The sequence below is a fragment of the Alligator mississippiensis genome, chromosome 5, assembly GCF_030867095.1.
Source record: "Alligator mississippiensis isolate rAllMis1 chromosome 5, rAllMis1, whole genome shotgun sequence".
Classification (NCBI taxonomy): Eukaryota; Metazoa; Chordata; order Crocodylia; family Alligatoridae; genus Alligator; species Alligator mississippiensis.
This window is the reverse complement of record NC_081828.1, coordinates 130,682,544-130,707,566: the sequence shown is the minus strand read 5'-3', so window position 1 is coordinate 130,707,566 and position 25,023 is coordinate 130,682,544. Positions and strand designations below refer to the sequence as shown.

Below are 25,023 nucleotides of genomic sequence, written 5' to 3'. Positions count from 1 at the left end.
CCTTTCACCTCTTGAATCACAAAACAGCGCCACATTTTTATCTCTGACCCCCTATATTGTCCTTCACACCCCCACAGTAAGGAAGTGCTGATAAATGCTTCCTTCCCTACCAGCAGGCCAACAGCTTCCCAATCCCTCTTCATACCCACCAGGTCCCCTTGTCTCCTTTCTGTTGATTCTCAACTTGAATGAACAATCAGTTACGGAGATGGATCGTCTCTGAAACATACGCTGGGAGGGAAGGAGGTATCTTAAGAGCAAACTTAAGAATCTTGACACAGTCTCATGGCAGCTAAAAACTTATTTCCCCCTTAAAACATTCCCAGGCCTTAGAGATTATTTCCCAAATGTTTACATGCAATAAGCTAATGTGCAGTAGTCCAGCCCCATTATTGGCCAACTGCTAGAGAACTGTGGTATAGACCAGGGCTGTCCAAATGGCAGCCTGTGGGCTGTCTGTGATCTGCAAGGTGTTAAGTTGCAGCCCCTGTGTTTCTGCCTGGCTTCTGTTCCCCCCTTGTCAGAGCCTCCAGGCTCCCCTTCCCTCCTCCAGCTTCCATTTCTTTACACTGCCCCAGGGGATGGGGCATTGCAGGATGGCATAGGAAGCTGTGGGAAGGCCTGGGGCTGCACTGGGGAGCAATGAGGAAGATACCCATGCAGTTGTGGTGCATTGGTGGTGGAGGGGTGCTCGCATGGTACATGGCCCAGGTCCCATGGCTCACCTTGGTGCAGCTTGCTGGCCTGTGGCCTCCATTGGTAAAACCTGTGGGGTGTTCAGCTACCAGATGCTTAGAAGTTGAATAGCTCAGGCAGGGCTGGATTAACCCTTTAGTTGGCCCTAGGCAAACAAACTCATGGACCCCTACTTTTTCCCCTCAATGATTATAATATGTGAAATAAACATAACTGGGCCCATTCTTCACTTAGGGTTCTAGGCATGTACCTCATTTTTGTATTCAGCCCTGAGCTCAGGTGTAGAGAGAGGAAACACTCATTTCATTGGAAATTCAAAGCAGCTGAACAAGCAAATGCAGCTGTAATCAGAGGAGAAAGAAAGGAGTATGCAGTGCAAACTGCCCTTGTTTTTCTTGAAGAGGCATGAACACTTTGTCATCATAATTAATCGGATCAACAAGGTTTTTTGTGTTCAGCATTTTAAAAATGTTAATTTCCCCATGGATCAGCCCTTGCTAAACAAATTTTTATTTGCAAGTCCCTTGCTAAACAAACCATTTTCCAGTTATCATGAACAAAAAGCTGCTGAGACATCAAAATCAAGTTTTCAGCATTGTAATGTTGAAGAGTAATCATTTATCTATGCAGAAGTCAAAATAGTTTTTAAGGGACTCTTTTACTATATGCAACCACCAAGAAAATATTATTTTTTCCATCAAGATATTTTAATGCTATTATATATCCCCTGATAATGATGCATTAAGGAACTGGTCACTGGAGAAGAAATGCAGTATAAAAACAGAGTAATACAGAAAGACAAGTTTAGAGTAATACAATAAGACAAGTTTAGAGTCTGACTATCTTTAGGAAATGGTGCACATTTTTACTCTTCAAAAGGGCTTTAAACAAGTGACCCTTCAACCAGCTGTTTAAGAGCCAGAGATACCATGGAGTCTACTAAGGACATTGAAATTGATATTCATTTTACATGAAAAACTCAGATGGTACAGATATGTATATAAAATCTTTTGGACTTCCATTGTACCTTTTATCCAAGGTCCTGACATCAAAGACAGAAACTAATCTGTTAAGCTCTTCAGCTTGTTGGTTGAAGTACAGGTGAATACAAAGAAACATGTATATCTTGCCCCAAATCATACAAAATAGGCTTAGAATGAACAGAATCCTGGATTCTTGACTTTTGCTCCAGAGGTAATCTCTAGATCACATACTCTTTCACAAAAGAGAACGCTGGTTAATAAATGTATATGAATGTTGATTTTAAGCTAAAACATTAAAGACCTCCATGAGTATCTGAGTAACTTGTGGAATAGGAGCAGTGCTACAAAGTCTTTCTGTAATATCCAAAATGGTGTTCATTCTTAAGCACCCAATTAACCATGGTATTTCTTGAAGTGGTTGGTAAATTAACAATGAATCCCAGATTACTCTGATGATGGTTTTATGGAGGTGTGAAGAGGCTGGCGATGCCTCTTCATAGGAGCCTGCCAATCCTGGCTGCAGGTTACCTGAAAGGGCCATGGTCACACTGCAGAGAGAACTCCTGGTATGCCTGAAGCCAACTTTACCAGCTCATAAGGTGAGCCAGATTGGATCTTCCAGAGTCCCGGGATTTATTTCTGGCCAGGTGACCCAGTGTGGGGAGGAGAGATGAGAGAGAGAGAACATGGGCTGGGTAGAACTGCTTACTGCCCAGCTTGAAAAGACACCCCGGGAATAGGGTGGTGGACCAGTTTGGTCTGAGAGCTCAGAGGAGCTCAGGAAATGCAACACAGCATTAATTGCTGCAGCGGGTCATCAATTACCTCCACGGTGCGTTAATTACCTAGATGGATCGGCAATAATGGTGGCAGCCGAGGTCACCATTTCAGGCGAGCAGAATGCGGAGAAGAGTCCGGGCATGCCAGGGTTTTTTGTTTTTTTTTCCCCTCGTTACTTGATGATCCGAGCTCACCGGTGGGATGTCCGGGTCAGGGTCGGATTCGGGTGGACAACACCCCCCTGAAAATAACCTTACATCAAGTCGTGGCAGGAAAGAATCAGGAGGAACCCAGAGTCTTACTATCTGGCCAAGACTTTCTCACTGCTGACAAGTAGGTGAATGTCATTGGGACTCTTGAGGACCACGTCCCTATGTGGTGATTAACCGGCAGGAGGTAGATCACATTTTTTCTGTCATATTTATTTTATTTTTAGGAAAGATAGATATGGTTATGAGAGACAAGCAACTAATGGTTGGAAACTGAATGTGTTTCTTTAAAGTGGAAGCCAAATATAGTCCAGGCAGATGATCCTCAGCTGCTTGAATCTCGAGGAATCATTCTCCTTATGGTTGCCAAGTTGTTCAGTCTGCAGTCAAACAATCCTAGTATCAAAGCAGAATTGTTTTATATGTATTTGTAGATTTCTGGACAGAGCCAACTTTTATGTGCAGGCCAACAATCATTTATATTAAGAACTTGTTTAGTTGAACTAGAATTGTGAATAAGAAAAGTCATATTGGTGTTATTACTGAGTTTCAGATTCTGTTAGATGGTGAACGTACACATAGTAATCTCTGCCCAAAAATCTGATAATGTAAACAGATGAGACAAAGAAAGAATGGAATACTAGTATTCTCAGTTGACAGATGAAGAACTGAGACACAGATAGACTGAGGGGCTTTTCTAAGTGACCTGACCTCAAACTAGGGCTGTGTGAAGCTTTGGTAGCCAATTCAATTCGGAGGAGATTCAGCCCGATTTGGCAGCTGAATCTCCAATTCTGAATCAAATTGGGAGACCCATTAAAAGGTTTGAATTGAATCTGAAGCCTAATCAATTTGGAAAATATTCGGAGAGATTAAAAGATTCAGATCAGCTGATGAGAGGCAGCCAGGTGGCTGCAGGTTCTCTCGCAGCTTCTCTGGCTGTGCCTGCCTCTCCCTGAGCAGGGGGGAGCCCCCATGGCCACAGGAGAAGCCCCCATGGCTGCCCTGCCTGGCCCCATCCCCCACCCAGCCCCATCCTCCTGGCACTTTAAAACAAAAAAAAAGACGCACACTCACCGGCTGCAGCAGCGGCTGTGGGGGCTCTGGGGTCATGTGGCACAGCACACTACACAGTCTCCACTCCCTGATCTCGCCCCTCCCCAGCCCAAACATCTGGACAATTAAAAAAAAAAAAAGCCTCACACACACTGGCTCTGGCAGGGGCAATCAGGGCCTCTGGTTGCTCATGGCAGAGTCCCCCTGCCTGTGCAGCGCAAGGCAGTGAGGATTGCCCACCTCTGCTTAGCACCCGTGCAGCAGTTGCCCCATGGCACAGGTGCAGCACGGCTTGGCAGGGTGCTGGGGCTGCGCACTGTCTGGGACCTGGGGCTGAGTGGTGCTGGACTCCAGCTGACTGCTGGAGCAGCCCCAGCACCCAGACAGTGCATGGCACCCTGCTGAGCCATGCTGCACCTGTGTAATGTGACAGCTGCTGTGCAGGTGCCAGGTGGGGGGGGTGGGGAGCAATCCCCACTGCCCCCCACTGCCCTGCACTATATGGGAGGGCTCTGCAATGAGCTCTGGCTTTGAATTCTGGCCATCTAAGCATGGAAATGTTCCATGTGACCTGTGTGTTACAGCATCAAATTCTCATGTATCTGTGCGCTCCTGTGGTCAGTTTCTAAACAGAAAAAATAAATGAAATTTGTCAAATAAATAATTCATACAGATTTCTCAACAGCTTCTCATAAACCATATATACATGTTGTGGGATGTCCTGATAAACATCTTGGGTCAGCTAAACCGTGCGGCTGCAGTGTAAACTGTGCATGGTTTCTACCTTCCACGCTGAAGTATCATGAAATTCCAGAGCCTTGCCAAGGTGGCTGACATGCCTTTCATACAGATGGATTTACATATGCAAGAAGTCCTGTCAAGTGAGCTGGATGCACCTGCTATCCCTTATCAGATACATTAAGGAAACAGAAGGTTTATTTAGAATGAAACGACAATCTGGAGTTTTACTGAGATAGGGAGAAAAGCATACAATAGGTTTCTATGCTTGCTGACCAGGATATTTTCCATGCCTCCCTGCTCCCCCCATTCCCTCCCTTTCTGTCTTCCCCCCCAGAAAAATTATTAAACAAGATGAGAAAGTCCACAATCTTTTTTTATTTGAGATAGTGGAGGAGTGGTAACCTTTCTCTATTCTACCATTGGTGCGGCTTTAACCTGCTAAAAATAGTTGGGGAGGAAACTGGTAATGAACAAATGATTAATTCTTTTAACATACATGTTTCCTGTAAGCTCTGAATCGGGAGTCAGGCTTTCCTTTATAAATATCATATTTTCTCACATTTTACACCTTAAAAAAAAGATGCTGGTAATTGGAGCACATAGGAGTAGTTTCTGCTGCGTACTGGGCAAAAGTGCTCCTAGTCAGTTAGTTACTTATTGCAAGGAAATAGCATTTTTATTTCTTCTGCCTTTCTAAACAAAGCCCATATCTTATTCCAGGGTGTGTTATATACAAGAAAATACAATAATTTGCTATGGCAGTAAGGGGAGTTTTACTAACTGTCTAGGGTGGGTGTTAGTCTTTTAAACTAAATTTAGAGAAACAAAGCATAAGAATATAGTGACTATGAATTAACCTTCAGCAGACAGATTATAGCAAACTGAACAAGAGTAACCTATCAGGTGGTGATCTGCAGAGATATCCAACATTGTGGGAGAGAGGGTGTGCCAGTAAAAAGGTACCGTTACTAAATAGAGTTGGTAGGATAAGAGCTCTGATTGCATCCTAGAAACAGACTAGTCAGACTCCTCAAGGAAAGTGTTTTTTCTGCTTTGTTTTCTAAGTCTTTTGCTGATCATCCTGGTAGCCTTAATGCTGTAGGGGAAAAGAAACCCTGACTTTTCATCCCACAGAGAGAAGGCTGTAGAAAGGGATTGATTGAGAATGTCTATTGGGGAACACTGAGCTGTTAGCTTGCGAGTGACAACAGAAATATGACAGCCACACCTTCAACTTTTAGCAATACCATATGATGACTGGACTTCTCACAACCCATAATAGGAAGAAAGAATATTAATGTCAGTGCCCTTTTCTTGGATTTCTGCTGCTAAAAGCTCATGTATACAGCATGCGTACATTAGGTGTAAACTGTCCTTTTGGTTGCCATGTATGGCATTGTTCAGTTCTGGGCCTCAACCTTGTGTGGATAGTAAAGATAAATCAAACTAATGCTCTCTGTTTCATCTCACTGTTTAAATGGTGTTGCCCTCTATAAGAAGGGGACTGTTCTCTTGCAAGAATCATTGCTTTTAAATCTGTATATCTTTGGTAGTCTTGCTCAACTAGGCGTGTAATGCCACTTCTTGGATTTAATATCTATTTGGATGGTTGCTTAGTATTTGCAAGCTAATGGAGAGATGGAAGGATGTGTGTTGCAGGTGTATGATGATCATTGTCATTCATTGCTGATAAGTCTCAAGGGCTCATCTCTTTGGCTGGTGGTCAGAAGGGTGATTAAACTACATTTAAATACTTAAGCCCAGCTGGTGCATAGTAGCACAGCTTCAGTAAATTCAGTGAAGATTTATGCAAAGTGTGTATCTGGCACTCATTTTTTTTTTAGCTGAACCTACAGTACCTGGGCCTACAACAGAATGTTACTATCATAATTAGCTGTGTGTATTTGTAGACTCTCCACAGAGTAGTTTAATCTTGCATCTATTAACAGCATTTAAGGTTTAGTACCCCGTTAGTACTGTTGCTGCAGTTGCTTTGGTTGAACTTCTTCCATGTGCTATTGAGAAAAGAGTTATTTTTTAAAATTATTTTCTGTTGTTTCAGAGTCCCTTATTTTATTGCCAGAATCAACAAACTGTTCTGACTCAAACAGATTTCATTATCTGTGAATATTAAACATTTTTGGCATGTACAGCAAGTACTCAGATATCTATTTACAGAGCTTATTTGGCTATTATATACAGTCTGACCTTGTCTGGAATGTCTTTTGTATACTCTTTGTATCTTAATATGTGTGACTTGTTGAATTAACCACAACTGTCCATTTACCTTTATAAAATCAATGCTGGTATTAGTACCAATCAGGATACTCTCTGAATTGGGACACTCCATAAAAACATATTCTCTGTTATTAACCTAAGCAAATTATGTTTTACCCAACAGATAAATGAAAGGTGATCTGTCATTTGGTCTGCAATTTGCAAACTTAAACTATTAAGTATGCCTTTGTAGAGTAAAGTATGTTTTCATAAAGCAAATAAACCTGTTTAAAAAACAAAAAAGTCTGTAAAAGCTGTCTGGCAAGAAGGTTTGGCAGAGGCAGTTGAGTCAGGACAACCTGGGGCTTGTGAGGAAAGCATCTATTTGAAGGGTGAACAGCATTAACAGTTTTGTGAAACAACTGACCTGTATGCAGACCTTGAGTATGTTTCCCAAACAGCTATAATTTGCCATTCAAAATGTTTTATCTTTCTTAACATTTCCCTGAGCTTTCCAAATATTTTCCCTCCTTCTGAAATGCTGATTTTTTTCCTTTATGGACAATCAAGGCCTGATTCTTCTCACTTTTTTTAACTGGTGTAACTCTATTGACTATAGAGAAGCTTCTCTTGATTAGCGTCATTGTAAGAGGAAGGGAATCAGGCCCTTGAAAGGATCTTCAGATATTTTGTTTTATTTTGATAGGCTTTACATGATAATGAATTCCTTTTCAGGAGCTGGAGGCTGTGTTTTGTGATCCAAAATGGGCTGGAAAGATATGTATGCTTGTCGGTTTACCTGGGTGAAATCTAGAGCACCAAATATGGTATTAGGACTGAGCTGCTTATTTTTCTACCAAGGAGGCCAGATTTAATGTTAGGCTGGACATGGTAGAAGTCTCCTTCCTCTCTGTTCTCGCACAGTCACATTACTCCATGAACCTCTTATCACATGTACATACCTGACAGCAAGCCAGAGTTGTCACTTTAAATTACCTGGCTGTGGTCTGACCCTTGTGGTCTTTAACCAAGGTCATCTAATCCAACCTCCTTCTTGAAGCAGGATCATCCCTATCAAAACCATCCTATACAATCTATAATCTCAACTCTATATAAGATTGCCATCAACCCTGACACAGCACAGACCTAGCACCCTAACCTGCCACAGGTAAAGCAGGGAAATGGTGGCAGCCAACATCCTTCTTCTATGAAATGTTGTCAATATACACTTAACAGATCCTGAGTAGAGGGACATGCCTCCCACTAATGGGGAAGGCAGAAACCTCTATGGTCCATACCAATCTGACCATGCAGTAAAATTCCTTCCTGACTTCAGATATGGTGAGCAGTCTAATCCTGAGCAGAAGAGCAAGATCCTCTAGCCAGGAACCACTGGCTTTTATCTCAGCAGCAGCATTGGCACACCCCAGTCATAGTCCCCAGCCTTAAATGTAGCTAATAACCAAAACCTTCGAGGAGATCTTAAAAGCACCCTGACACATGTAGCAGAAAGTGGGGTGGGGCAACCAGCAAGAAGTATGAGAATAGTAGAATATAGGTGTAGCTATGCCAGGATCATCCTTCACAAGTGGTTGTCCAATCTGTTCTTGAACACCACCATTGATGGAAATGCCACAACTCTCCTAGGTCATCTATTAGACTGCCTCACTGTTCTAACAGTGAATAAGCTTTTCTGGATGTCCAATCTAAATTTACTTTGCTGCAATTTCAAGTCATTGGTCCACATCCTTCTCTATGCAGCAAGAGAGAAAAGATGCTGTCCCCCTTTTTTATGGCAGTTGTTCAAACATTTGAAAACTGCTATCATGTTCCCTCTTAAGCACCTTTTAAGCAAGCTGAACATGCCTAGGTCCTTTAGCCTCTCCTCATACAACTTGCCTTTCTTTCTTCATACAACAGCCCTTTATCATGTGTGTTGCCCACTTCTGGACTGTAACTTCTCCATGTCCTTTTTAAAATATGGAGCCCTGAACTGCAGCTAGCATTCCAGTGAAGCCTAACCAGCACCAAATAGAGAGAGACTATCACCTCTTGTGTCTTGCACCTTAATGCTTCTATTGATGCACCCCCAAGAATGCATTCAGTTTGTGCGGCTGCACTGAGTGCAGTGCATGCCCAGAAGAGGCATCATGTTAGTTTGATCTTGCTCACCCAACATCTGTGTAGAGTGGGCACTTCAGTGGGGTGTTTTGATGGTTTTATCTGATAGCTTATTGAATCATAGTTCTTTTTGCGGACTGCAGCTTCCAGCTCACTTTATTTCCCATGCTTCTTGTATTTGTATACATGCATTGGACATATTTTACATTTGTACCTACTTGCTTCTCTTTTTCACCATTTGTTGCAGCCCTGCATCTCTCTGGCCCTTTCACAGAGTTAAGTTGCTTCTTTGAGTCCTTTCTCCTCTGGACTATGTGCTTTGTTGTTGGAGGGTTTTGATCACCATCACCCATGGAAACTATTTGAAAGCCCTCCTTACTAGCATGGGCAGATAATGCCCAAAGATGCCTTTTCCCATTCTCATCAGATGTATCCCATCTCTTGATAATAGTCCTCCTCCCAAGAACATGTACAGGTGCACCATGAGTTGTACCTTTACACCACTGGTGTATCTATACCCACCAAGAGCCTCCTTCAGTGGGATGTGATGTAGGGCAGATGTGGTCAGTTTTTAAAGCCCAGCCATGCAAAGTCTTGACAGTCACCCACACATTGTGCAGTTTTGGATTATCGTGCTGGAAAAGAACACTGTGCTTGAGCTTTGCATGCCATTTGGTCTGAAAAGCTGGCTTTTCCATGCTTTGTGAAGTGAATGAGGAATGATTCCATGCATTCCCCAAACAGACTGAGCAAGACCTTGCCAGAGGATATGTATGCAGAATTTTTTCAGTGGTAGCAACAATGTGCATTTCCATTGCATGGTCTGCATTTTCATCTCAGAGTCATAATAATGGAGCCAGGTCTCTTCCCTAGTTACAGTACATGGTAGGATTCTCTCACCTTTAGCCTGTACACATTGCAGAAGTCCACCAGTTATCATTTATGCATATCTGTCAGTTGCTTTGGCACCCAGTGGGCACATGCTTTCCAGTAGTACATTTCCATGGAAAATGGTATGGATACTGCCAGCACTTACGTTTATGTTTGCCAGTAGTTCAGGAATGCTCAGTCACTTATTTGCATACACTACACGGTTAACTTTGATAATGTTGTCCTTCATCATGACTGTTGGTGGGGTCTGCTCCAGGTTCATCTTCTATGAACATGTGGCCAGTTTTGAACTTCTCCACCCAGTCAGAGACTTTCATAGATTTCATAGACATTAGGGCTGGAAGGAACCTCAGAAGATCATCAAGTCCAGACCCCTGCCCCAGGGGCAGGAAGTCAGCTGGGGTCAAAGGTTCCCAGCAAGATAAACATCCAATTTCTCTTGAAGGAGTTCAAAGTAGGTGCTTGAATCACCTCCGGCTGCAGTCTATTCCAGACCTTGGAGCCTCGGACAGTAAAGAAGTTCTTCCTTATGGCCAGCCTGAAATGGTCGTGAAGGAGTTTGTGACCATTTGACCTTGTGATCCCCTGGGGCACTCTGGTGAACAGACATTCCCCCAGATCCTGGTGAGCACCCCTTATAAACTTACAGGAAGCCACCAGATCACCCCTGAGCCTGCGCTTTTCTAGACTGAAGAGTCCCATGACTCTTAGCCTCTCATAAGATCTGTTTTCCTGACCTCTAATCATGCGCGTTTATCTCCTCTGTGCTCTCTCAAGCTCCTCCACGTCCTTTTTGAATTGTGGAGCCCAAAATTGGACACAGTACTCCAGTTGCAGCCTCACCAAGCCCGAATACAACGGGAGAATGATGTTCTGGGATTTGCTTGAGAAGCATCTATGGATGCAAGCCAGCATTTTGCTTGCTTTACTTGCTGCAGCATCACACTGAAGGCTCATGTTCATCTTGTGGCCAATCATGACCCCCAAGTCCTTTTCGTCCATAGTGCTAGCCAGCATAGTACTGCCGAACCTATAAGCATGCTGCAGGTTTTTCTTCCCAAGGTGGAGAACCTTGCAATTTTTGGTGTTAAACACCATCAGGTTATCGTCCACCCATTTTCTGAGCCTGTCAAGGTCAGCCTGGATTGCTCTCCTGTTCTCAGGTGTGAACGCTTTACCCTAAAGTTTGGTGTTGTCAGCGAACTTGGCCAGTCCTCTTCTGACTCCAATGTCCACATCATTAACGAAAATGTTGAATAGTGTTGGCCCAAGGACAGAGCCTTGAGGAACCCCATTGGTCACAGGGCACCACAACAATTGACTTCTGTCAAACACCACCCTCTGGGTCCAACCACAGAGCCAATTCCCCAGTCAGTGGATCGTGGGGAAGTCGAGGTCGCATTTGGCCAGTTTTGCTAGGAGGTGATCATGGGGTACCAGATCAAAGGCTTTTTTAAAATCAAGATATACTACATCAATCTCTTCTCCCTTGTCCAGGTGATAAGGTCACCTGGTCATAAAAGGAAATAAGATTGGTCAAGCAAGACCTACCTGCAACAAACCCGTGCTGGCTATCCCTCAGGATGCTGCCATTGGCCAGTCTTAAGAATGGTCTCTTTGGTAATCTTTTCTTAGACCTTCCATGGGATAGAGGTCAGGCTGATGGGCCTGTAGTTTGCTGGATCCACTTTCCTCCCTTTCTTGAAGATAGGCACCACATTGGCCTTTTTCCAGTCTTTGGGCACTTCATTTTCTGTTGAGCCATACAGATCTCACCATATTGTGCCACATTCCTACAGTAAATTTCACTAGGCATCACACCTTCAGCCCACAAAAAATGAATGCCAGATGCTGAATGCTGTTTTTTGGTGCATGCTGACAGCTGCAGAGCCATGATTTATGTGCTCACTAGTGTCATATGTATGTGCAATGCAAAATGGATGGGTGTGTTCAAAAATGCCATTGTCAATGATCTCCACTGCTGGTTATTTTCGTACTGCATTACAGACATATAGCACAGGCAGTCATTTTTCCATTATTTTCTGAAACATCCTTGTAGAAACTATTTTATTTAATAAAAATAGTAGTAGTTCAGACTCTGACTCCTTATTTCAGTTCCCCGTCTAGTAAAACAAGAAAAACAGGCAATAATTATTAGGGGTGTGCAAAGCAGGCCCTATTTGATTTGGATTTGGCCCAAATTGGGGACAGTGGTTCAACTTGTTGATTCAGATCACTGTCCCTGATTCAATTCAGCCGAATCCAAATTTGAAAATTGGATGCTGAATCAGAGAATCAGTGATTCGGACATAGACACAGCTTTAAATGTTTTTTCTACATACCTCAAGGTACCAGTGCAGCTTGTGAACACTGTGATGCTGGGGTGGATGGAGCATCCCACACGAGTGCGGGGGGGGCTCTCCACGTGCTCGGTGGTGAACCCATAAGCGGACCAGAAGTACTTCCGGGTCCACTTCCAGGTCTGTTGGAGAGCATGGGGGGGGGAGGGGCTGTGCTGCCCTTGCTCAGCGATCAGCCACAGGGGGACCCTGGGATCCCCCCACCAGACCCAGGTGGCACCAGTCACTGAGCTGGAAGGGGGGGCCTGCACATTCTCCAGCAGACCTGGAAGTGCTTCTGGTCCACTTCTGGAACTGCTGCTGAGCACGCTGGGGAGCCGTCCACACTTCTGTGGGACACTCCAGCATTGCAGCACTCACAAGCTGCCTTATACCTAGAGATATGTAGAAAAAACATTAAAAGCTGTGTCTATGTCCGAATCGCTGAATCTTTCTGAATTGATTCAGAGGATTCCAATTCAATTCAGAAAGATTAAGGGGTCCTGTGATTTGATTTGATTTGGATTTGGAAATTCAGCCACCGAATTGGGCTGAATCTCTGCCCAATGGAATCAGGGACCAAAGCGTTGCACAGCCCTAATAATTATTCACATTTCACTAGTACCACCTTCTGAAATCCAGGGTCCATTCAGACCATGTTCATTATTGCCAACATGTGTCTGAAACTTGGAAAGGTATAGACCCTTTTTAAGAAATAAAATCAGCACACCATTATGACATAAATGTATCAAGTCTCCTAGCTATTTTTAGAATATGTGTTGTGTAGACACTGTATATCTGACCTAGTACACCCAGAACTCTTTAACTTCAAAAGTATCTTAATTTGGGGAGAGGTTGACAATGGGTTCAGTATGATATGTCTAAAATCTATTGCTACTTTATGCTTTTGCCCCTGTTCCTTAAGACTGTCAAAGTATGCAAAGTCTATTAAAGGAATCCTAGGGGAATTTCTTCCTCTGCTGCAAGTACAACATTCTTAAAGAATGAAGTAATCCACATTTTTTTCTTCAGAGATTACATCCTGTCTCTGAGAAGCTTTTTGGTTCATGCTGACGACAAAACATTGGCAGAATAACACGCTGTATCAGCTGTCATTTAAATGTTGTCTATAAAACCTGTTTACGGACTCTCTAATGGAGCAACAACTTGTAATACATTTACAAAGCCAGAAACTAACCTGTCTTTGACTGCATTTCCTCTATAAACAGAGCTGCCTGGATAAAGGACAGTTGCTTTTTATAGCTGCTTGCTTATTAGAAGTAGAGACAGTATCATGGCAACACACAGAGGCCCACGTGAAGGATCAGGACCCATTTGTACTAGACTGCATTTAAAAAGTGAGAGAGTTTGGAGTGATCACTATCTTTACATGTATATATTCATGTACTTACATACTTCTTTTTCTGTGCACGTACAAAGTTACACTATATACATGTGTGTGTATATGAACAAACTAATGACTTATGCTTTTGAAAGCTTTAATTTTTGGATGCCAAACTTTAAAACTCTTTAAAGAAAAGGTTGAATGTTTACCTTCTGAAAATCAGACCTCTCAAGTAAAGCAAAACAGCTTCATTCTTCGTAATTTTGGGGAGATGTTCAGGAAAGTTCACACAATGAAAAACACAAGCAAGTGCTTTAGAAAACTTTTACTGGTTTTTACCTCTCTGCTTGGACATATTTATGATGGTATAATCATCCTTTACCTAAATGTAAGCAAAGAGAGGACAAATTAGGGGAAAAAAAACTGGAAGTTGTACTAGTGTAGATGGTGTCTGTCTTCAAGACCTAATGCTAAGATGCTGTACTAGCACTTACTGCATGCTTTTGTACTGAATCGCCGCATTTCTGTCCACTTTGGATCATGATATATTTTTTGATGTTTAAAATTAAGGTAAGTTCTACCAGTTATGTCACTTATTCAGGCCTTCTGATGTCCTTGGGCATTCACCTTTTACTTGAGGCTGATTGGCTTTTCAAATCAGTTTGAAAATAAAAGTAGAAAATAATAAATATATTTCATTAGTCTTAGGGCCTTGTTACATGATAATTTTGAGTGGCTCCTTGAGTTCTTAACACCTGGATTTGTCTGCACGTTAACACTTGAAATTAACGTTAAGCACTTATTTGGGCAGCTCAAATTTACTCCACTCCAGGGCAGGATTATCTCTGATCCATGTTACGTAACTTGTGTTACACTAACGTGTAACCACTCTAGGCTACAATTTAGTGTAAATATCCCACCACATCCCTTCCCCCTGCTGGCCTGGATTGGGACCACTGCCCCCTACTTCCCTCCCAGCACCCCAACTCCCTACTCACTGCCCCTGCCCCTTCCCCCACCTTCTCCCCTGCTTACTTGTGACTGCCTGCACTGGCTGTCCCAAGACAGCAGGCTGTGAAGGGTTAACCCGCCTGACTAGCCACCATTGCTGGTGCTGTTTGAGCCCACTCAGCCCAGAGAAGAGCAGTAGTTTTGGTAGTGGCAGCAGCACTGGGCAGGCAGGTTAACTCTTCCCTACCTGCTTCCCTGGGACAGACAGAGTAGACGGCTACAAGTGGGGTGGGGGCAGCCTTGGGGGCAGGAGAAGGAACTGGGGGAGATCCAGGGGGCAGGAGAGGAAGCCCAGAATGCAGGGGAGGGGAGGACGGGGAGGGATTCTTACCATTCAGTCCTTTAGGCTTCTACTGGCCTGAACATGCAACTGCTCCAAATTAGCACTAAATCATATAATGATCCAAAGGCTAAGTATAGACAGCCAAAAAGTCTGAAGCTGAATTGATTCAATCTTTGCAAGTTAGTCTAAGCTGCAAAGAATGAACCAATAAGCAAATGAACAGACATTCACTTTTGATTTAGGAAATGCAGTCACATGCCTGCAGTGGCTCAAGCCAGAAGCTGGGAGCACTAGAGCATGGCTCTCTGGCACATACCCAGTGTGGGCTGTGTGTTCGCTCCGTGTTCCTGCTGCCCTCAAGGTCTCTGGGATTTTCAGTCCAGACTCACAGTAGTAGGACTCTGGAGGGTTGCTCATCATTTCCTCTTCCTGCTTCCAGGTGCCTCTGGGATTTGTAATCCACATTCGCAGGCAGCACTAAGTAAGCAGGGCAGAGCAGGACAGCTCTATACTCGGAGGCAGGGAAGTTTAACCCCCCTCCCTGGCCCCAGACCCTAGCCGGGGCTTGCCTAGGGGCGGGGGATTGGTTGCTTCTTAAGAGCTGTAAATGAGCACACATTTCATATCCCAGATATCCATGGTCAGAATCAAGCCCCATCAGTGCCCTATTTTTCCTTTTATCTACCTCTCAGGTGTGAGATTTCCCCCTGTGCACTCTGTGATCTGCTTATATGAAATTTAAATTGCGTAATCTTTCAGAGGACACTAAAGTGGAGACTGTGCAGAATCTCATCTTTCTTTTCTCATCTCCCTTGTAAGAATTTGACTCCATCTGTTCTACCTTGAGTAATTCAAACTAATAGGAGACAAGAGTAGTTGCCGAAAAGATCTTGGTGTATTGCTATTTTGGACTCGATTGCAAAATTCAGATTGGTATGAAACTAATCCAAGTATTAAAGTTCAAAGAAAACAGATGTCAGAATACTTTGTGAATCACTTGCATGCAATAAATAATGAAAACTAGTTCCAGGTGATTTGGACAAACAGAGAGCACCACAGCCTTGATTTTCAAGTAATCACTAAGAGAAATGTTAACTCTTTTGATATTTATTTTCCTTGCTGTATTTGATGGGATTCATCTGTTTATCTTCCCACCTATAACATCAAGAGAAGAATGGGGTTATTTGGTCAGGGTGGCAAAGAAGGCATATCAAAGAGAACTCCATATAAAGACAAATTTATAATAAAGTCTAATAAAATATATCAGGTTCACCCAAAGAACCTTGTCTGTCTATAAAGAAGAAAGGCATTCATCTGTTTGGAAGAAAAAGTGGCAGCAGAGATTATTCTAAATCTGGTTAAATATGTTTTAGGCATTTTTTTTGTATGACCAAGATTTCAGAAAGCGATTGGTCAAAGTGTTTGTATATGATGTGTTGTAGTTCTTGCTCATTGAAAATGGAGTAGCCACAAAATAATTGTGTAGTACTTTTGGCAAGGAAACTGTTTGCTAAATGGGCTTTCTAAGGAGGGACTTCTTCTTTATCATGCTTAGATTTTCTGAGACGTTTTGCTGATATTCTGTTGTACTATAAGTTTTATTTCATTCTAGTGGATTTTGTTTAGAACGTTTGCACGGGCTGCAACTACATAATATACACTGTGGACCTGAGAGTGTGACAGAATATGTAGTTATCCTGGATGAAAGTTTAGGTTGACATTTATCAAGTCTTTCATTTCTTCAGATGTCTTAATGTTTTGAATAAACAGGTGAAATTCTGTATTTACTTGAATCCAAGATGACTTTGAATTTAAGATGACCCCCAATAATTAAATTCCATACATTAAAAATTACAAACGTGTTATAGATTTCAATGTATAGAATCATATTAGTGGAAGATTATCTTATATTCATGCCTCCCTCTACTGTCCTTGTCCCTGTCCCTGTCTCTCCTCTTGCTTGTTCCCCCCTCATCTGTGCCCCCTGCTGCCTGACCCCCCACTCTCTGTCTACCCCACCTCGGCTCCCCCTGCAGCCTGTCCTTTTACTCCTTGGCCCTTTGTCTGCCTCCACACCCTGTTCTCCCTTGAAGTTTCCCCTCTGTTCCCTCATGCCTGTAAATATGGTATTGATGCTATAAGTTAGCATTATCTTCTTTATTTTTACTTATGTTAAAAGTAAAATATATTTTGTGACTGGCTAGGATACAATTACAATGATTTGCAAGGCCATACTGATTTTTCACTCCTACATATAAGTTGACTGAAGCACCAAAGAATAACTGCTGTAATAAGGTTGTGACACACAACAATGACACTATATATCAGTGGTTCTCAGTCTTTTTACACTCAGGGCACCCCTTGATAGGGGAAGCTCTTAGCTTCCAGTACATAAAACTAATAGGGCAATTCTTCTGTTGCAAAGAACTCAGAGTGCATTTATACACATACTTTTTCATGCTGTGAAGCACTGGAGATTAGGTGTGTCAGAGCAGACTTGATCAATCAAGTCTTCTCTGCATGCGAGCTGACGCATACTGCATTGTGTCGCTCGCAGTTGTATAAGTGGCGAAATGCGCGTTAGCATGGAGAAAATGGCAGCGGTGCACTTTTGAACTGCTGCTATTTTCTGCATGCTGATGCATATTTCACCGCTTATACAACTGTATGCGTTGCAGTGCCTTGTGCTTTTCAAAGCACTGCAGCACATGCATCTATAAAAATGCCCAGAAAGACCACAACAGGTAAGAGTGCTTTTGACACTATTGATACCTATTTGAAGTCCCTGGGTTATCTTGTGAATCATGTGTAGGTATTGTCATATATAACAGTGCTAATAATTTGTTACACCCCTCATTACCTGTGAAAGTATCTTCCAGTACTCTTGCAGTGTTTGTCAACCCGTGGGTCACAAGAATATATGAAAGGGTTGTGAACAAACTTTAAAAATGGATTCTCATTTAAAGGAGAAAAATGTGGGAAACAGTGGTTTTTCCCTTCCAGGCTGGCAGGGTTCCAGCCTGCAAGAGATTTCTTGGGGGCTCCCATGCCCTCCACACCCCCCCACCACCTCACATACCCACCCCTTGCCCCATACACTCGGGGGTCTGGGGCATTGGGTCAGAAATGAGGGGCACTGGCAGGGCCAGTGGGTTGTATTCTACTTAACCTATTTGCTGGATCAGGACTGGCCATCAATGTTTACAAATGGGTCCTGGTACAAAAAAAACTTGAGAACCACTGCTCTAGGGTGCTGCATCACTGTAGTTGAGAGCCACTGTTGTAAATAGTAACTGTACACTCCTCACAATCTTAATTGTGCTTTCAGGTTGCTCAGGACAAAGGAAACTGCTCTTTTCAGAAAAACCCTAATCCATGCATCATCCCTCAGGAGAATGACAACATTTTTCATACAATATTTGCTTTTTTTACAAAGTCTGGCAGAAAAGTTCTGGTAAGAACTTCTAACTGTCTAAATTTTTAAAATCAAAAGGTTTGTATATTATAAATGTTTTCTCAAGGGGAAATGTGAAAAACTCCACCAGGTTTTTCTTTACAGAGTAACTGAAGTAAATTTGGCATTTTATTGTGGCACTGCTAAAGCCTTAGAAACAGAATTGGAGGGGACCACCCAACTTATCAAACACAGTCCCTTGTTATCATAGGCAACCTTGTCCTATGATCCCTTTCATAAACTGATCAAAATCCATTTCAAAACCAGTTGCTTTTTTTTGCACCCACTGTTATGGAGGTCTGTTCCCAAACCTCATTTCTCTGACAGTTAGAAACTTTCTTCTAGTTTTTAGCCCAGATTTATTTATGGCCACTTAATATCTATTTTTATTTTTGTGTCGACATTGGCCTTTTGATTAAATGGTTCTTTTCCTTCCCTAGTAGGAGGGAGAAGAACTAGTTATAGAATCAAAGAAATGTGGGACTGGAAGGGACTTCAGGAGGTCATCTAGTCCAACCCCCTGTACAAGGCAGAATCATCCCTATCCAAACTATCCTATATGAGTGTTTTATAACCTAGTCTTAAAATTACGCAATCAGGCCTATTGCACAACTATCAGGCACATTGGCCAAAAATGCTGAGAACACCCTTCCCTGCCCCATGTAATATTGAAGCATGAGGGTACTGTCAGTGGCCTGCTACTGCAAGGGCAGGAAGTGGTTCTTAAAAAAATCACTTGAGAGATCCAATGAGGAGGACCTACTCTAAGTTATAGAGAAACATATCCTTTCTTAGCCTTCATATTGCTAGGCTGAAGAAACCACACACTTTTAAATTCTCATGTGTAGCCTACAGTTCATCTTTCTTGATCATGGGTGACCAGAATTGTACACTGTATCCCAGAGGAGCCCTTCCAGTGTCTTGTGCAGTGGCATTAATACTTCTATATCTCTGCAGGAAATACTTGCCTAGGACAGACCCTGTCTTTGTTTGGCTGTATTATGTAAATGGTTCATAGTCATTGTATGATTTTTGAACACATGCAGATGTTTCTTTTCTCTATTTTCCAACTGATGGTCTCCTAGTTTATAAGATACATTCTTAATTAGTCTTTTAATGCACAACCACTTTGTATTATTAAATATTCAGTTTCTAAATGCAGTTTGATGAAATCCAATAGGGAGTATTTTAACCAAAGTCTAAGAGAGAACAGGGTTTATACACTGGGGTTGAGACTCAACCCTGGGGAATTAACCAGTATCAGATGGTATGCAACCTTTAGGTCCAGATGAAGTGAGAAATAAACAGTGCATAAGCCTTGCACAGCCTGATTCTCTGTGCGGGGATGAATTTCACCTGACTTGTTTTGTTAAGTTCTGAAAGTTGTACAATTGTGCAAATTCTGAAAACAGCTTTTTTACACAAAGAAAGTATTAGATTGATTCTTTGCATGATTATTTTCATGTTCTCATTCAGAATGGATTGTATTGGGATGTAGTTTTAAATGGAAGATTTCTCCTTGCCTACTGTATCTTACAGTTTTTTACTTATTTCCTATAGGATTGTGAAAGACCAGGACGGTCCTGCTTAATTGTGCGCTGTAATTTAAGCTCACTAGCTAAAGCAGAATCTCGCAATATAGATATTTACATGCTGCTGAATACTGAGATATTAAAGAAGGTAAGGGCTTCCGCCTCACATCCTGGTACATATTCTACATACTGCCTTAAATATGCCAAAAAATTTGAATATGCAAGCAGGATTGGATTTTTCCCTAGTAGTTCACAGCGTATCCTGAATTGGTCTACTGGTGTTTACTGCTGGGTAAAATGTGCTCAGACAAAAGTTTATTGATGAAAAATTGCTTTTCTGTTGAAAGCTAGAAGTCATAATATGAATGCTATTTTAAAATATATATTATTATAATATTTATATTATTTTTCAGATTCTGGTTTTGAAATCTAAGAATTGTTATTGAACCCCCCCCCAAAATAATGAAAATGGCTTTTGTAAGCAGAAAAAAAGGTTTTGCTTTTCTTGTAGAAAATACTACGATGAGCTAGTAACAGGGCATTTAGAAAAGTGTTTTTTCCCCTAAATTTCCCAAGGGAAAAATATCAGCATTGGCTATTCAGTTCTCATCTTTATCTCTCTGAGAGATGGCTTTACTAGGCATACATTCCTATACTCAAAATCCTTATTCAATCACTACAGAAGCACATGAGGAGCCATTCAGTCTGAGCTGGGATAAATGAGAGGAGAAGAATGTTAAAGTTCTCCACTCTCATTTCAGAAGAATGGCTTATATGTCTGTCTCTGTGTGTATGCAGATTGGACAAAAGAGTGGTGAATGAGCAGGATTCAAGGAAACCACCCGCAGACACCACCCGTAGTGTCAGCATCAGCCAGCAGCATCAGCAACCACCGGCAGACGCTGTCAGTGGTGTCAGTGGCGAAGTGGGGTGGTGGTGAGCAGCGACCACCCACAGGTGCCTCTGGCAGCATCAGCAGTGTTTTTCTCAGGGGATGCACCGCCAATCTCAGTGGGTGCATGTGCACCCATGTGTACCCCGTATGCATCACCAATGCTGAGGTCCCTTCCAATCCCAGCACTGGAGTAGGGACAGCAGCCTGGTCTCATCCCGTTTGCAGATCTTGGTGTCTGTGCCCACCAGGAAGAATCCAGCACAGCCCTGCAGCCCTCCTTTTAAAGTGCTGGGAGGCTGGGGCTGGGTGAGGGATGGGGCCGGGCAGGGCAGCCATACAGGCTTCTCCCGTGGCTCCCCCAACCAGGGCAGAGGCAGGCATAGCTGGAGGAGCTGCAGGAGAAGCACCCATGGCTGCCCTGCCCAGCCTCATCCCCAGCCTGGTCCCAGCCTCCCGGTACTTAAAAAAAAAAGCCCCACACTCACCGGCTATAGCAGCAGCAATCAGGGCCTCTGAAGACTCATGGCAGACCCCTGCCATGCAGCGTGGGGCAATGGAGGACAGCAGGGATCACTCCCTCTGCCTGGCACCTGTGCGGCAGCTGCCTCATGACGCAGACACAGTGTGGCTTGGCAGGGGAATGTGCGCTATCTGGGAGCTGGGAGCTGGGGCTGCTGGGGCTGAGCAGTGCTGGGCTCTGGCTGACAGGTGGAGCCACCCTAGCTAGCTCCCAGCCATACCACACCCATGCGATGCGACAGTTGCTGTGCCAGTGCCAAGTGTGGGGGGAGGCGATCCCTGCTGCCCCCCCCCACTGCACAGGGGGGCTATGCCATGAGCTTTGAGGCCCTGATCGCCGCTGCTATAGCCAGTGAGTGCAGGGCTTTTTTGTGCCAGGTGACTGTGGCCAGCTGGGTGATAGGGACAGGCAGGGCAGCCATGGGGGCTTCTCCCCCGTCTCTCCCTGCTTGGGGAGAGGCAGGCAGAGCCGGAGGAGCTGCGGGAGGACCTGCAGCCTCCCGGCTGTGCCTGCCTCACCCCGGCTGATCCGAGGCTCAGAATCGGCTCCGAAACAGCATCAAAACTCTGAAATGGATTCAGCCAAATGTTGAAATGGAACAGTGTTCCAAAACACCAAAACAAATCACTGTCCCTCCGAAACGGCTGAATCCGAAATGGAAACGAAACATATCCCTTTCATACAGCCCTATCCAGAACCTCTTATTTAAGGCCTTCATCTTTTTTTGTTTTTCTTACCTGTGTCATTGCAGTAACATAACTGGAGGGGAAGAGGGTGAGCAGGACAGCAGTCCTGGGCAGCACCTTGGAGAGCATGGAGCTGGCCTGTTATGCCTTTGGTTATTTTTTATAAAATTGATCCCATCTTTCTCATGGCCAGCCATTGACCAGCCATTCTCTAGTTGATTTTGTGTACTGTAGTACACTTGAAAACTCTTGAGAATGATATGTTACTTCCTGTAATACTGTAATTAAGATGTAAAAGGGTGTAAAATTCCAGAAGTAGGGACTAAAGGATGTTATTCCTATGGGATGTTGAGAACCTGCAATTGCTCATTACATTTAGTAGGACATGAGGGTGCTCAGCCTTTCCTAGCAAACACTCCTCACCGTGTACTGTCCAATCTGAACGGAGCATATGTTATAAACAATTATTAAAAAGGACACATTTATGAGCAGTGTTAATGCTGGGCTTGCTGATTTTTCCCAAGTATCTTAAGAATAGAAATAAATTAAATTTAGAGACTGATGTAGTTGGAAATAACTAAGAAAACTCACCCTACATGCAGACAGCTTATTAGAAAGCATGAACAGACAGTGATCCCTGCATTTATCCTTATCTGCCTGTGACTGAGATACAGAGGAAGAGGCCTGAAAAGTATTCTTAATCTTTTATTTCAACTGTTTGTCATACAAAGAAGGAATAACATAACCATGATAAGAAAGTGCATGACATGTGTGGGAAGAAACAAATGATAGCAGCCTAAGTAGAGTGCTTTCTTATGCTGATGAATGAAACAAATTGTATACTTAGAAAGATTTATTTTATTTTCCCTTATTTTTCTTGATAAGCTTATTTTGGGTGGGTGGAACGCCAGCAGTATAGCTACAGCGAGATTCTGTAAGGTTGTGATCTTATAAGATAAATGGGAAGAATGATAATAAAATAAATCTTTTAAATCTGTCTGTAAAGCTTCTTAAGTAAGAAACGGAGAGATCTTTGCCTACAGACTCTGCAAACGTTGATTAAATCAGTTTGGCTCTTTTCAGCTGAAGGACCTTGCATGTTGTTTCTTGTCCATATTTGGAAATTGAGAATGTACACTAGGCCTATTTCAAATGTTTCAGTTATGCCCATATAAGAGACCTTCAAATAAGCAAGTTAAGTCAGCGGGTGCACTAACTCTGCAATTATGGAATTCAGCCCTGTGCACAGACCCTGTAGCAAGCTTGCATCCACTTTTCCCCTAATTATCATGTATGCAGAATTTTTAACTGTACCTGTAAGTGGGTACACCTGTGTCCTTAATTACCAGCTTATTCATGCAATGCAAGTGTCAGTTTTGTTCACCGCATTTCATAGTGATGTGCTAGGGTACCCTTTATTGCTTGTGTTAGGGAGAGTGCGGGATCTCAACTTTCCAGAAGAGGGGTGGGATGTGGGTAGGGTCTGCAGTGGGAATGCCATGTTGGGATGCATGCATCTCTTCTCTGAAAGGTATATGAGAACCACCCTATCTTATTCCATGGGGGAAAGGTGTTACACATACTAAATGCTAAGATCTGAATTCTAGCCCTAAATAATAAGAAACCTTCAAATCTACGGTGTAAAAGTGTAAAGAGTTAAAAGAGCAGCTGGTTGGAAAATATGTTTAAATCTATTGTATAAAATACAGGGCAACATATATGTTACTATGGGAAATATAAATCTAACATTTCAACCTTTTGCCGTGTGCTCTGGCTAGTTTTATTTTAAGTAATTAAACAATTTTTATCATATACCATGCTTGAGTCCATCCTAGCTTCCATACATCTTTCTAAGCATTTGGGAACCAAGTAGTGGTTTGAAGCAGTTAAGATTTAACTTGTTTGTGTGGATTGGCAGCACTCTCTGTATTTTTGTGCTTGCACTGTAAGTTTGAGGGACTTTTAAAACAGACCAAAACCAAGCGTGCTGTTTTTTTAAAGAGCCCACAACATATTTCATTTTGTGAAATGGGTTTAATTTAAATCTGAGATAATGGATTCTGTATAGCAGGTCACTAGTCCAAAGACGCATTCTGTTTCAGGTAATAATTACCAGTGTAATCCTTGCCCCCAGCTTGGAAAGGGCTATTTTAACTGCCTCTATTTTTTTTAAATCCTCAGGACAGTTCATCAGTCATCCAGTTTGTGACCAGGGCGAAGGTGAGGGTCGACACAACACTTAGGGTGGTGGAAGTGCCAAATGGGAATTCTGAAGATGCAACAGTAAGTAAATGAGTTTTGAAGAGAAAGGTCTCCAGATCCCACTGGTCTGGAATGCCTTCAAGGAGCAAGGCGGCTGGAATTTGTGGTCAGGCTGGGGGTTTGGCCAACTCCTAGTGAGCCTGACTTCCTTTGAGAACAGAGTGCTGCTGCCTAATGCTTCTGTGGTTTTGCTTGCCATGATAATATCATTCACTGTGATGGCCTGCTTATGTGTAGCAGTATATTTTGTGTTGCCCCTAGCCAGAGGTGTAATGACTTTCAGAATACCTTTGCCAATAATAGGTTCTGCCTCCTATTTTGAGGTTGATGTTTGCTTTAATCTAATTCAGATTCTCCCTGAAACTCCATTTTGCCAAACCAAAATCTTTTTGAGTATGACATTATTATTAATAGCTTATAAATGGCTATGCAGTTCCACAGTTTTAGCTAGGCTTTTGACCAGGTGTTTACAAGTGTGTCCCTATTCAGAAGAATTTATGCAAATATTATCCTAGTCTATCAGTAGTTGTTAGTCTTTTTTTCAACAGAAAGCTTCATCAATTTTGGTTGAGCAGCTTATCTGATAAATCAGTTTTTGGCACAGCTATAGCCACACTTCCCCACACCTTTCTGCCAGTGTACCTTGTAAGTGACTTGCAGTACTTTCTAGTACCCTACCTAGGGTGGATCTCTCTTTGTTGTTGGTTCTTGGTTTTCTGTGACTACATTTCATTAATAAGTGAAGCAGCAGTTGGGAGCTGGTAAATTCTAGCCCACGTGAACTCAGTCTAAATGGGGCCAGACTTTCACTGCTGTACATTACCATTTGCAGATAATTTTGGTGATCTTTCAGTGTGATGGACATTTCTTAAATGTAAGGGATAATTATTATTTGATGCTTTTATCCAGGAATGGGAGGTCTGCTATATTTCACTGTTATCATCAAGTGCTTGGAAAAAAAATACTGTCCCTTTCCTGTCCCTGGAAAGCCTTTCATCCAGC

General features: G+C 42.7%; 1 protein-coding gene across 1 annotated transcript in view; it reads left to right on the top strand.

The window, feature by feature from the left end:
• ITGA9 (integrin subunit alpha 9) overlaps positions 1-25,023 on the top strand; it is a 381,381-nt gene that overhangs the window by 305,006 nt on the left and 51,352 nt on the right. The window contains exons 24-26 of the mRNA XM_019483333.2: positions 18,001-18,126; positions 19,687-19,806; positions 23,941-24,042. Coding sequence (XP_019338878.1) covers positions 18,001-18,126; positions 19,687-19,806; positions 23,941-24,042 — 348 coding nt within the window. The remainder of the gene's footprint in view (positions 1-18,000; positions 18,127-19,686; positions 19,807-23,940; positions 24,043-25,023) is intronic.